The 12,729-nt window shown below is 38.0% G+C and overlaps 2 protein-coding genes across 2 annotated transcripts; one reads left to right on the plus strand and one right to left on the minus strand.

Moving 5' to 3' along the window:
- On the minus strand, positions 1–1,640 carry LOC133730026 (protein PYRICULARIA ORYZAE RESISTANCE 21). The gene is made up of 3 exons (XM_062157671.1): positions 1,434–1,640; positions 945–1,026; positions 1–845 (listed from the first exon to the last, which is right to left on the minus strand). Exons 1-3 carry the CDS (start codon positions 1,449–1,451, stop codon positions 277–279), a joined length of 669 nt encoding a protein of 222 aa, XP_062013655.1. The 5' UTR covers positions 1,452–1,640; the 3' UTR covers positions 1–276.
- A 7,178-nt stretch (positions 1,641–8,818) lies between these two features.
- Positions 8,819–12,729, plus strand: LOC133730025 (heavy metal-associated isoprenylated plant protein 7-like). The gene is made up of 5 exons (XM_062157670.1): positions 8,819–9,048; positions 9,274–9,418; positions 9,767–9,969; positions 11,729–11,819; positions 12,034–12,729. Exons 1-5 carry the CDS (start codon positions 9,040–9,042, stop codon positions 12,387–12,389), a joined length of 804 nt encoding a protein of 267 aa, XP_062013654.1. The 5' UTR covers positions 8,819–9,039; the 3' UTR covers positions 12,390–12,729.

Consider the following 12,729-nt stretch of genomic DNA (forward strand, 5'->3'; position numbering starts at 1 on the left):
TGCAAATAATTTTTGGAAACTTTTATTTCATTAATTAGAATAAAAATTGTAACAACTTCATCTCTTGTAGCTCTATAATTAATTAATGGATGGCTGGATAATCTGATCGTGACCTGTCCACCACAACCATACTTTATTATTTACTTTCGTTCTATCAGACAATAACAACAACAACTGTAAAATTAATGAAGGCCGGATCACTCAGCTGGAAACTTTCCCATGCCACAAAGGCAGCGAAAGGCACAGAATGAGCTAGGTAGGTAGGTACGTACGGTTTTACATGATGGCGCACGCTTGGGGATTTTCTTCACTGAAACAATCGGGGCGGGTCACGCAGTAACTAGTAGTATAGTTCCTCCCACCGCCGTAACTATCATAGACCGGCCTTCCATAGTAGCCATCGTACTCTATGTAAGGGGCAGGTCCACCGTAACCATACCCAGTTTGGCAGGGACCACCAGGATGCCGTCCGTAACATTCCATACAACACGGGTTAACGATCACCGCAGGTGGAGCTACCTTTAGCTTCTCGGGCTCTTTGGGTTTCTCTTTAGGTTTCTCGGGCTCTTTGGGTTTCTCCTTAGGCTTCTCCGGCTCCTTTGGTTGCTCTTTAGGCTTCTCCGGCTCCTTTGGTTTCTCTTTAGGCTTCTCCGGCTCCTTGGGTTTCTGATCTTTAGGCTTCTCCGGCTCCTTTGGCTTGGGCTTCTCGGGCACTTTGATCTCGATGCTCTTAATGGCGCCACCTCCTTTGTAGCATAGCTTGTCCCTGATCTTTTCAGGACTGCAGCAGACCACTTGGATGATCACCAGGTTGTTCTTCTCGTCGTACATCTGGTCTCGTATTTCTCTTGTTCGCAAAATCCAACCAATGCCACAAATCACTCAGTTTACGTTTTTCACAATATTATTAATGAACGGAACTGGAAGAGAAAAGAGAGACTCACGAGGGAATTTACAGAGAACTTTCTTGACCTTCCTGTAGCATTTTTCACACTGAAGGTCCACCTTCAGAATCATTATCGTCACCTGAATCATTTGCAGAAATTAGATAGATATAGAAAGGATCGGAGGTTTACTTTCTCTCTTTTTTTTTTCTTTTTTTTTTTTTTCTGCAAAACAAGAGGTGCGCGCGTAATTAAGAATTGATCGAAGTTGATGTTTTCTGGTTTGAAGATCGATGAGGAATCGAATCCATCAGGTTCTGTGTTTCTGACAGAAGAATGATGGATTGAGTGATGCATGTGTGAAAAATTGAAGAAGAAAGAGCCAAAAACTTGAGAATTAAAATAATTAGTAGCAGCCACAAAAAATAGATATTGAGAGGATGGAGCAGAATTGATTAAATGGGTTATCTACTTATCTATATCATAAGGAATCGAAAAAGAGATATGGAAAAGCAAGCATAAACAACTTTCTACTGCTTAGAGAAATACCTTTTCCTTTTCCCCCATTGTTGTAGAAGTGAGTGCTCGATCGATCAGATGGGATCTGATACTCTGAACACAACCTCAGCTAAAATGATTGAATAGGACTGGAGTCAGTCAGTGCATGAGCCGAGTTGGCATATAAATTGGGCTAGCTACTGGGACTGAGTGGAGGAGAGGAAGAGATAGAAGGAGTATGAGGAGGAGGTTGTTATAAAATTATGACAAATTGTTTCTCAAGAAACAAAAAGAGGTGATGATTTGGTACGTACACCAAAGAGCGAGCCAATGAGATGGCGACGCGTACGTCGTTATTGGATGTTGATTTCATGCTTCGATCACCGACGTTGTCGCTATAGGGAAAATAGTGGGGTTTCTGATGGCTAAAGTTCGCAAAATTCGCAGTTGCATGTGCTGGCTTTGATTCACCCACCTTACCTTCCAGGATCCAATAAATAATATTCATTATAGTACAAATATTGCATCAAATTAAAGTAAAATTAAACCCCAAGCGAAGCTGTATCATATAATTCGAACCAGAAAAAGAAGACACTAGATCGATCATAATAAGGGTGCGCATTACCAATAGGGTTAGTTTGTTAGTCAATACCTCAATTAATTGTTACATGATCATGATCATAATCAAAAGTGGAGTAAATTAAATTATATTGCAAGCTAGCTTAATTAATTAGGATGGTTGGTTCATGCTGAAAATTATTCTATGCACCGACGGTGCAAATGACTCAACACTTATAAGATGATATCAACCCTTGATATTTATAATTAATATTTTTATTAATAATCGAAGAGTGTATTTAATCACTTATAAGATGATCTCAACCCTTGATATTTATAATTAATATTTTTATTAATAACCTAAGAATGTATTTAATATAATCTAACCATTCATTTATGTCGGTGCATACATACTGGGACTCTGGGAGAGCTTAGCTAGCTAGAAGCCTAGAAGAGATGGATGGTGGATTAATTGGGTCAAATATTGCAATAATTATGGGATCATGCACCCACATGGCACATGGAACATTCCACAGCTGTCCCCGGATCGATCTAGTTGCCCCATCCATCTTGGACTAGCTAGTTAAATAATTAACTAGGTCGACCTAGTAGTCGAACATCTCAACTTTAATTATTCTCGATCCTTCTTCTTATTATGGTTAAGTAATAGAGAATAGCCACCAGTAATTAATTACAGGTTATGGACTGGGAACACTCAAGTCAAAATTAGTTTTTACTTTGTCTGTTAATTTGTCATATCAATTCAAGATTGCAATGTTGACATATATATATGCATGGAAATGATGGATTGGAACTTTCAAAATCCGGGGGCTCCAGAAATTGACGACTGCATGCGCTGTCCTAATAGTAATACAGAGACATTATACACCCACGGGTCTTCTAGTACCTCATCATCACACCAATCTGCTTCCATCACTATATGTTTTTTTTTTTTTTTTTATCTGGGCTTCCATCACTATATGTATGATAACTTTCTTAATTTCCGGATTAACCTCATCCTAATTCAAAATTAATATTATACAAATGATTTTATTGTCCTTTGTCTCTTTATTAAGGGTTTATTTAGGATGCTTTAACTTTGTCTCCTTGATTTGATTCTACTTTAAAAAAAAAAAAAATCAAAAATCAAAAATCAAAAATCAAAAAGAAGAAGAAAGCTAGGCCTGCAAGCATAATCAGTCTGTATAACATCTTGCCCGTATATGCATATTCAGTGTATTTATTTCAAGTATTACTATTATTTGTTGCACAGATTATATGGTAAGTAGTACCAACTACGTATTCTACTAGGTACTAATTACTTATTGCACCAAAAGAAATTAGTAAGCAGAAGCGAATTAAGCGTTTGTCTTGCTCGGTGGTCTCAACTCTCACTTACGTAACTCGATCACTCACGACTCCACCTAGACCTAGACCTGGTGTCTTGATAAGAATGTGATCTGTTAATAGAGCCACCAAATAAATTCAACAAAGTCCTCAGTGGTGGGCATGGGACAACAACATTACGCAACTTAATTTGGCTCCATGCATGCGTGTGATGCTTTACAAATATTTCTTCTGCCGACAATTTCAGAAATGTTACAGGCCCATGCCAAAGTCCACACACTACCAAGAGATGCCTTCCGCTTAGCCCAACACAATGGACAAAGGCCTACAACCTAAGGCTTCCAACTAATTCAACTGGGCCTGATCCATGCAATTAAGAATCACACAACACATTACTCAAGTCTCATCTATACATTTTCCGACCTGGGCCTCCGTTAAATTCTGAATAGAGGAATCATGGTCTGTTCGGTTCATTTGAGCCTTGTCAACAAATAACTCGATGAAAATGGCCAAATATATCGACGACAAACACGACCTGCTTAATACGAAAGTACAACCCGTTAATGAAACAGTATGAAGTTTGAGCCCAAAACCAATTTTTCAATGAGTGATAATATTCATGTTGGGGGGTGCAAATTTACAAACCACACCCCATTTTATTTTTTTAATAAAATAATTCTTATCATCTCTTTTGCCACTTCCTAAAACAACCTCCCCCCTCTCTCTTCCTCCTCCTCCTGTAGTGAGCCCTCCTCTTCTGAATCACCACCTGGAATTCCAACTTTTCCAAATCCCAGATTCCAAATTCCCTCTCATTTCCTTTCAAATCCACACATTCCTACACGTGCCTCACTCTGATCCAATTTCTATGAACCGACCTGAGTCTCTGAGGTAGGCGACTTTCGGTTCGACTGAAAGCATGACCGATAAGCCATCAGAGCCGTCCCTATCGCCGCCGTCGAAGCCAATCATGCTCCAAGACTGGGAGTCCTTAATAGACGATTTCTAGCACGGTGGCGCACGCCGCCACCGATGGACCTCCGCGCACGCCGCCACCGATGGACCTCCGCGCACCCAATCATCATGGACCAAGCCCTCTCTTGTCTCAACAAGCGAGAATTCCCTCTCAAGCTCCAGCTCATCGTCTTCCTTGAAGAATTCTTTGACCCGCTCTTCACATCCGACCCGGACTCCCTCTTCTGGCGACGACGCCCCCGCCCGAGTATCGCCGGCCGAATCCACTGCCGCCGCCAATCCCGTCGCCTCGCTCCCTGTCTTCGCCTTCTCCGCCATCAAGCACCGCCGAGCCTCCTCCACTGCGGTAGTCGCTGCCGACTGCGTCGTCTACCTCTCGAAGTTCGAGCACGACGACCAGCTCCGGCTACTCCCTCTCTGCTGTCACGCCTTCCACGTATCGTGCATCGACGCGTGGCTCCACTCCCAGCAGACCTGCCCGCTCTGCCGGTAGCCGATTTCCGCGTCCGACTCCGAGCTCATGAAGATCGGGAAGAAGAGAGAGAGAGAGAGAGTGAGAGAGAGAGAGAGAGAGAGAGAGAGAGAGGACCTTGGTGGTGGTCTGGAAGAGAGAGAGGGGGGAGGGTGTTTTAGGAAGTGGCAAAAGATCGAGATGATAAGAAATATTATTAAAAAAATAAAATGGAGTGTGGTTTGTAAATTTGGGCCCCCCCTTCATGTTCTGATATCTTTACCTGCGTCTTGCGACGATGCATTCAATAACGACTCATTTTCAATCTTGTTTAGACGCCATTTATGCTCCACTGGAACTCGTTTCCAAGTCGTGATAACAATTAACAAAATTAACCATCTAAAGGAAGAAATAAAAATGGAAATGAGCTCATCGGTTAATGAATGATATCTTCCCGACACAAGTCTAACTCAAACCAAATCATTACTCTGAAACTAATAGGAGTGGTGGGGTGGCTTGGCTTGGCTATAATATGCATTGTATGGCAAATAGGGCAATTTAGCCAACCGTATATATCGACCTGCAAATCTATATCGTACGGCCTTTATTGATATGTTGGTAGACGAAATCGATCCAATCCATCGGTTTCTGTATGGCCAGGTTTGGATCGGCTTAATCATCATGCATCCCCAATTTATGGCCTTGTGTTTATTGGTGTACTCCGTCCTTTGCCCCTCGATCACCTCATCCCTCCATTAAGTTGCAGTAAGCTAGCTGGGAAGGACCACCAGTTACGTCAATTTATGAAGTTTTGGTGCTCTGGAATTATAACGAGCTTTTGCTTTCAGGATTCCAGGAGATGAGATTTCAGAATCACCCTTTTGATCCATAAACAAAAAGCTCTGCTGCTTTCGACCTCTTGGCACCATCGTAATATCATTTCTTGCTTGTTTTTGTAATAAGCATGCATCTGATCTATAACTAAATTAAACGAGTCATCATTTAGGCAAATTCATGCAGCAAGACCCATGCAAGCACAGCATCGATCCACTAAATATATACAGGAGCTGCGGAGCTAGTTAAGAATGGGCTAGCTGATCTGCTGACCGAGTGCATTTGCATTCATCTTTGTTACTTTGTTAGGTGCTGTCACTGCTGTGTTCGTTTATGATTATTACCAAGTACTTAAAGAACCGAAAGTGAAAGAATTACGTCCATATAGTTCTAAAAGGGATCGTTAGGGATTGGTTAGTCAAATTTTTTGGCCTGTTTTCGGTGTTTGCGAGCAGTCTTAGTATTTGCCCTAAAGAAAACCCAAGATTTTGTCTGGGATATATACTTTCATGATTGATTGGGTGTCTAGTGGGTTGTGTAACAAGAATGGCCAATATACCAATCACATCCATTCTTTTCTCTATCTTCTTCTTTCTTGTTTTGGTTACTATTCTTTGTGGCTAGATTAATTAGCTCGATCATGGCCTCATGAGTCACACTACTACTCTCATTCTATCGGAGACTAAGATAATACAGATGATGTTAATGTCTTAAGGTGAATGGTTTTGGCTAGATGGTCCCCACTGGATTCCCGCCACCGAAGTTTGGGATTTTAGTCCACAAGATAATCACATTGTGTATGTGCTTTAGGGCATGGAATCCAAAACCCCGGGACCCCGGCTGGTCTCCATTGCATTCACTGTGACACCCTTTCTTTCCTCCTCCACATAATGCTTCTTATTTTCCTTCGGCTTAATTTCTTCTGCAATCTATCATAATCGTTTCAAAATATGATTTTAACTCTCAACAAGTGCAACATTGTTGTTTGTTCAACAAATTTGTTTGATTATAATTGAATGATCAATTATTCTTAGTCTTTGAAATCATATCAGATTAACATTTTGTGACAAATTTGAACTAAGTAGTTAACTTTGTATCATTTTATGATTGGGTTAATTCCCTCATGATCAGTGCTGCTGCTACTGATTGATGATTTCCACTACAAAACTAAAGAAAAAGATGAAGCATATTGACATTTGATTTGAAAAGGGGTCTTATCTGCACTACGTCTTAATTAGACTTGGTGTAAAGTGAGGATAGCTTTTTGTTTGATTATATAGAAAGTGATGATTCTGAAAGGAAAATGATTTGTGGCCTCAATGAGGCCTAAGATTTGTGGCCTCAATATTAGGTGTTATGTCATGTCACTTACACACATTATTTATTTGTCAAATCATGTTATGTAACTCTTGAGAAAAATATCATCTTATCCTTCCACACATGGGTCCTTCTCCTCCCCTTGTATTCGACAGTTTCATTAATCAAGGCTTGAGGGCAGCCGCACCAGCACTTTATTCAAAAAAAAAAAAAAAGTGATTTTGGCTTTCTAAAAAAAAATTATTTTGGTTTTTTTTTTTCATTTAGATTTAAACAACAATTTTTTTTTTCTTCAATCAATAATAGAAAAATTTCATGTAATTCAGTCAATGAATTTGAACATATATTCGATCACAACAGATTTGCATAACACATATATGTATATGAATTCAACGTTTGTTGAGTTCTTGTAAATTTTGAAAATATAATGTGAAAAATACATATTCATATGATTATATATATTATTTTGTTCATTTTTTCTCTTTATGTAGCTAGGGTTTAAACGTTATATTTGAGTTTATTATTTTTTGTTTGTTTTTTCTCATATATTTAGATTGTAGATGATACTTAACGGCTGCTACTCACATGAATTTTTTTCTTACCTCTTAATTTAGACATACGTATTTTCCAAAATCAATTTATTAATGCTATTTTTTTGGATGAAATTAATCAATGTTGGATTGTTGGGAAAGAAAAGTTCATGCCTATTTATTGACACCTAATTATATATATTAATGCTATTTGGAAAGAAAAATTATAGGAAAGAATTTAATTAAAAGAAGAATTCCACAAATTGTCACTCAACTATGACTCATTCGACACTTTGATCACTCAAGTTTTAAATATATCACTTTGGTCACTCAACTATTACACTGTCAATCACTTTAGTCACCCAAGAGGCATTTTATCTCACTCTGATCACTTCTCCCAATCATTCTAATACATATTTCTCAATTTTTCACAATTGGTTGGACGAAAGTATCATTAATATTGTGGCAAATAATGTTTTTTTTAATGATAAAATTAAAGAAGTGACTAAAGTGAATAACAAAGTTAAAGTTGAGTGACCAAAGTGATATATTTAAAAGGTGAGTGACTAAAGTGTCGAATAGGTAAAAGTTGAATGACCATTTGTGATATTCTCGCTTAATTAAATGAAGAAAAATATTAGTCAAAGAATTTGTAGACATATCTCTTAAATTAATACATAATTAATAGCTTTTTTTTTTCGTCACCTAATTAAATTCATTATTATAATTGATTCACCCCTTTAACATCTAAAAAGAAGTATGAAAATGTAAAGTTTGTGCTGCAATAGTATGATATGGCAATATATATTATGTAGAATTGAAAATAAAATTTGTATTTACTTACATGACATGACACCTAGAATGCCTCAAAATCTTAAACCTCATTGAGGCCCTATATCATTGCCCATTCTGAAATCTTATCACCATTACTTGATTTACTTCAATAGCCTTTTTGGGTTAGCTATTCATCCTTAATTTGCTGATTTATTAGCTTTTTCTGTATCTTTTACTTTCTAGCTAGCAATGAATGCCAATGATCAGATAGTATCCAAGAGATTAAACTATCATTAATTTGAATATATATACTTCTTTTTTTAGTTGAGTTTTTGTAGATAGCATTGGCTTTTCTTCAACATAACAAAGTAGATACATAGTGATCGAGTTTTTATAGCAAAGGAATAGTGTTAACCTTTCTGTTACCCATTCATCTGGGTTTGGTAAATGATTGTTTGTCCTGGTCTTCAATAAATACAGGGCGGTGCTGTGTCCTACGTAGACCCCGATATAGAAGCCATTTAGAGGGAACTGAAGGGCAAATAATGAGCATGTGAGTCAGCATGGACGTATTGTCTAGTCTGCATTAAACAATTCCACGTCAGATATGGGGAATTTCCCACGTAACATAAATGTCCTTGTGTCCCTTCCTTCTTCCCACTTCACTCCCCAAGATTTCAATTCATTTCAATTCAACAACCACAGCAGAGTGAAAAACTAGTGGCTATATTTCTCTTGCAGTTGCAGAAAGCAGAAGCAGATCCAACTTATTATCTGCATCTTCCAATCAAAAATATTCAAAGCTAGCCGGCCAACTTTCTGAACCAAAAGTACTTTTAGAATCAAGCAGCTCAGCTCAGCTAGCACAGAAATGGGTGAAGTAAGTATTCAAGTGAACTGAATGTCCTCTTCTTGATTAGTCTCAACGTACAGTACTCTTGTTTTGGCTAGCTCACAGTTGTTCTCACCATAGTTTTAAACATTTTGTCTCTGATAGACTAGTTTTCATGCATCCTTGATCTCCAACTCCGGTTTTTATTAGTTGTTGGTTTCATTGGCATTTCTACTTAGATGGATATAATTAATGTCGTTTGGATCTGAACAGGAAAACAAACCAGAGGAGAAGAAGGAGGGAGAAAAGAAGGAGGAAGAGAAGAAGGTAGAAGAGCCACCGGAGATTGTGCTCAAGGTCGATATGCATTGTGAAGCTTGCGCCAGGAAAGTTGCTAGAGCGTTGAAGGGTTTTGAAGGTCAGTTCACTTCAGTTCTTCTTTCAGCTTTTATTAATATCAATTATGTTCTATAATATTCATTCGACCTTAAATTTTGAATTCTCAGTCTCTCTCATCCACTTCTCTGGCTCAGTTTAAACAATAATTTAAAAATAAAAATAGACTGAGCTAGTAAAACAAAAATTTTGGATTCATATATATATATATGAACACACACATATATATATATTGTTTAGACTTTAGACTTGATGTTTAGCAATTTTCACGTTTAAATTTCTGAGAGAAATTGAAGATTTTGTAATTAATTAAGGATTAGGAAAGGGTTGGTCGAGTTAATATATAATAATGAATTGAATCTGGGTGCAGGAGTTGAGGATGTAACTACAGACAGCAAAGCGAGCAAGGTGGTGGTGAAAGGCAAAGCAGCAGACCCCATAAAGGTATGCGAGAGATTACAAAAGAAAAGTGGCAAAAAAGTGGAGCTGATTTCACCTTTGCCTAAACCAGTCGAGGAGGAGAAGAAAGAGGAGCCCAAAGAACCAGAGAACAAGGAGGAGAAAAAAGAGGAGGTAACTAATTGCTCCATCTCTTACTTTAATCAACTCCATCAATTCCTTCATTCTTTTTTACCTCATTGATCTCCAGGGAAGTAAAATAGTGAAAGCTAGCTCGGATTGTTCAAGTAGTTCAACTTTTTGGCTTTTACTGGCTGTGGACTCAGTTCCCTAGCTAAGACAGTGAAATTTAAAATGATAGTGGCTAGCTAACTAAGCTGTGAGTGTGGGACTCGGTGTTTAAAATGCTGACATGAAAGTAACAATTCAAAGTCAGCAAAATGACTCCCCACCCATGGCCACCATTCCACACAGTAAGCTAACCAGGCACACTTCACAAGATTATATCAACTAGCCAGTCACTCTTTCACTACCAATAGCAACACGACACAATTAACTTTTGTCAAGTGCTAGCTAGCTTTGACCCACCACCTTTCACCACTCACCTCTCACCATGCTGTGTTGTTTCTCTCATGTTTAATAACCATGGTCATTTTCCATACAAATATTTTGCCTGATTGCCTCAAAGGGGTAGGAAACTACCAACAGTAATTTGATAAATAACTCCAGGGCTCCAGGCCATGAGGCCATGCCACAAGATTTATTATTAAAAGCAAACTAGCCTGATTCCTTGTTAGGACTTAGGAATGAGAGACAAGTTAGTGTACTGGTGGGTATGAGATACCCTCATTTACAACTATTTGAATAAAAATTTACAAGTATTTGAACCAAAATTACAACATTGAGAACAAAAGTTACCATATTTATTTACACTATTTACATATAGTTAAACAAAAATTACAACATTGACAACGAATTTGTTCAAAAGCTTGTAAAAATGTCGTAAGAGGTGTAATTACCATTATTAGAACTAAGATTACAACATTTACAATGAATTTGTTCAAAAACTTGTAAAATGTCGCAAGAGGTATAATTATTATTATTATTTTTTTTTTTTTTGAAAGGGGTTTGGAACCCAGCCTAGCTGGGAGGCTCAGCCCCACGCCCGGTTCCATTTATTATATTAATATTTAGATATAATTATTATTATTAGAACTAAGATTACACAAAGTATGACTCAAATTACAACTTTGACAACAAAATTTGTTCTCACTTTTATAAATGTGGGTATGAGATACCCACCACTATATTAGAATTTCTCATGATATGATATAATGAAAAAGAAAAGAGGTGATGTGCATCTAGATTCTAGATATAAGCAAAAGCAAGCCAGCCAGCCATCCACGTATCATCGAGACTGCTTCTTCATTGTCGTACCCGTATGGTTTTTACTATCCTTTTCCCACTCACATTGGAAGTTGCGTCGACTCCGTTGGCATGGCCTCACCAAGCATGTGACTCCACCTTAATTTGCTCACCTCCGCTCCATTTATCCAGCTCTTTTTTTTATCCTTTGCCTTTTGCTAATCGCCTAATCCAAACCTTTACCCAAAATCCTGAAACCAAACAAGTCTCGGATTCTTGTCAAAAAAAAAAAAAAAAATCTCGGTTGCACAGGACACACGCACTCAGCTTAGTTACATACAAGCTATAGTCTTGAGAAAGACATTTTTCTAATCATAATAACGGCGAACACTCGCTAACTACACCGCCTTCTGTAGTTCTGTCTACCCTTATAATTTGTGACAGTTCCTACGGAAAGACTAAAGAGATGGTTCATGATGGTGCTTAATTCCCGACCTAAAAAAAAAAGAAAAAAAAAAAAGGATGGTGCTTAATTTTGTTTCTAACTAAGTTTCAATTCTCTTGTCAGCCTCCCGCTGTTGTTACAGTGATTTTGAAAGTTCGAATGCACTGCGAAGCATGTGCTCAAGTTTTACAGAAGCGAATCCGAAAGATCCAAGGTATGCATTTATGCAAAACCTATTGTTGAACCTAATTCTAATATGCTGGATCTTTCCACTAATACGTTCTTTGCGTATATATGCACTATACATACGCAAAGAACGTATTAGTGCATATATATATGATCAAGTTAGACTGGTACATTATCTTGTGTGGATATGATTATATTTTATATATTTGAAAATGAATTTGGAGTTTGTGCATGTGTTGCAGGAGTGGAATCCGTAGTAACAGACGTTGGTAACGACCAGGTTGTAGTAACAGGTGTTGTGGATCCAGCCAAGCTTGCAGATGATGTCTACAAAAAAACCAGAAAGCACGTTTCCATTGTGCCCAAGGAGGAAGAGAAGAAGGAAGAAGAAAAGAAAGAAGAGGACAAGAAAGAAGAGACCAAAGATGGAGGAGGGGAGAAGAAAGAAGGGGAAACAGAAGAAGGCAAGGGATCCGATGATAACAAGAGTTTTGATATCAAGCGGAGTGAATATTGGCCATCAAAGTACTACTCGGATTATGCATATACCCCTCAGATTTTCAGTGATGAGAACCCTAATGCCTGCTCTGTCATGTGACTAGAACAAGTAGTCATTCCTGTAACATTTTGCCTATATATGTCTACTTAATTATGAATCAACTAATAAGACGCCGGCTGCAAAATATATAAATTAAGACTACCTGCTTTCATTGTGCCATCCTTTGGCATGCGTCCTAGCTATATGTCTGAGTTAAATCCTGTGATGTTTAGGAGGTACGGTTTTTGTACTTAATTGATATATGCCTGTAATAATGAGTTACATGTTGGCCTGTGTAATTATGTAAGTTTGTACTCTGAACTCTGAACTGTGAATTTTGGTGTATGTTTGCAAGTGACTAAGTCGATCGAAAAATTTCATATTTCGATGCATTACTTCT

Source organism: Rosa rugosa, chromosome 2, assembly GCF_958449725.1.
Source record: "Rosa rugosa chromosome 2, drRosRugo1.1, whole genome shotgun sequence".
NCBI lineage: Eukaryota > Viridiplantae > Streptophyta > Magnoliopsida > Rosales > Rosaceae > Rosa > Rosa rugosa.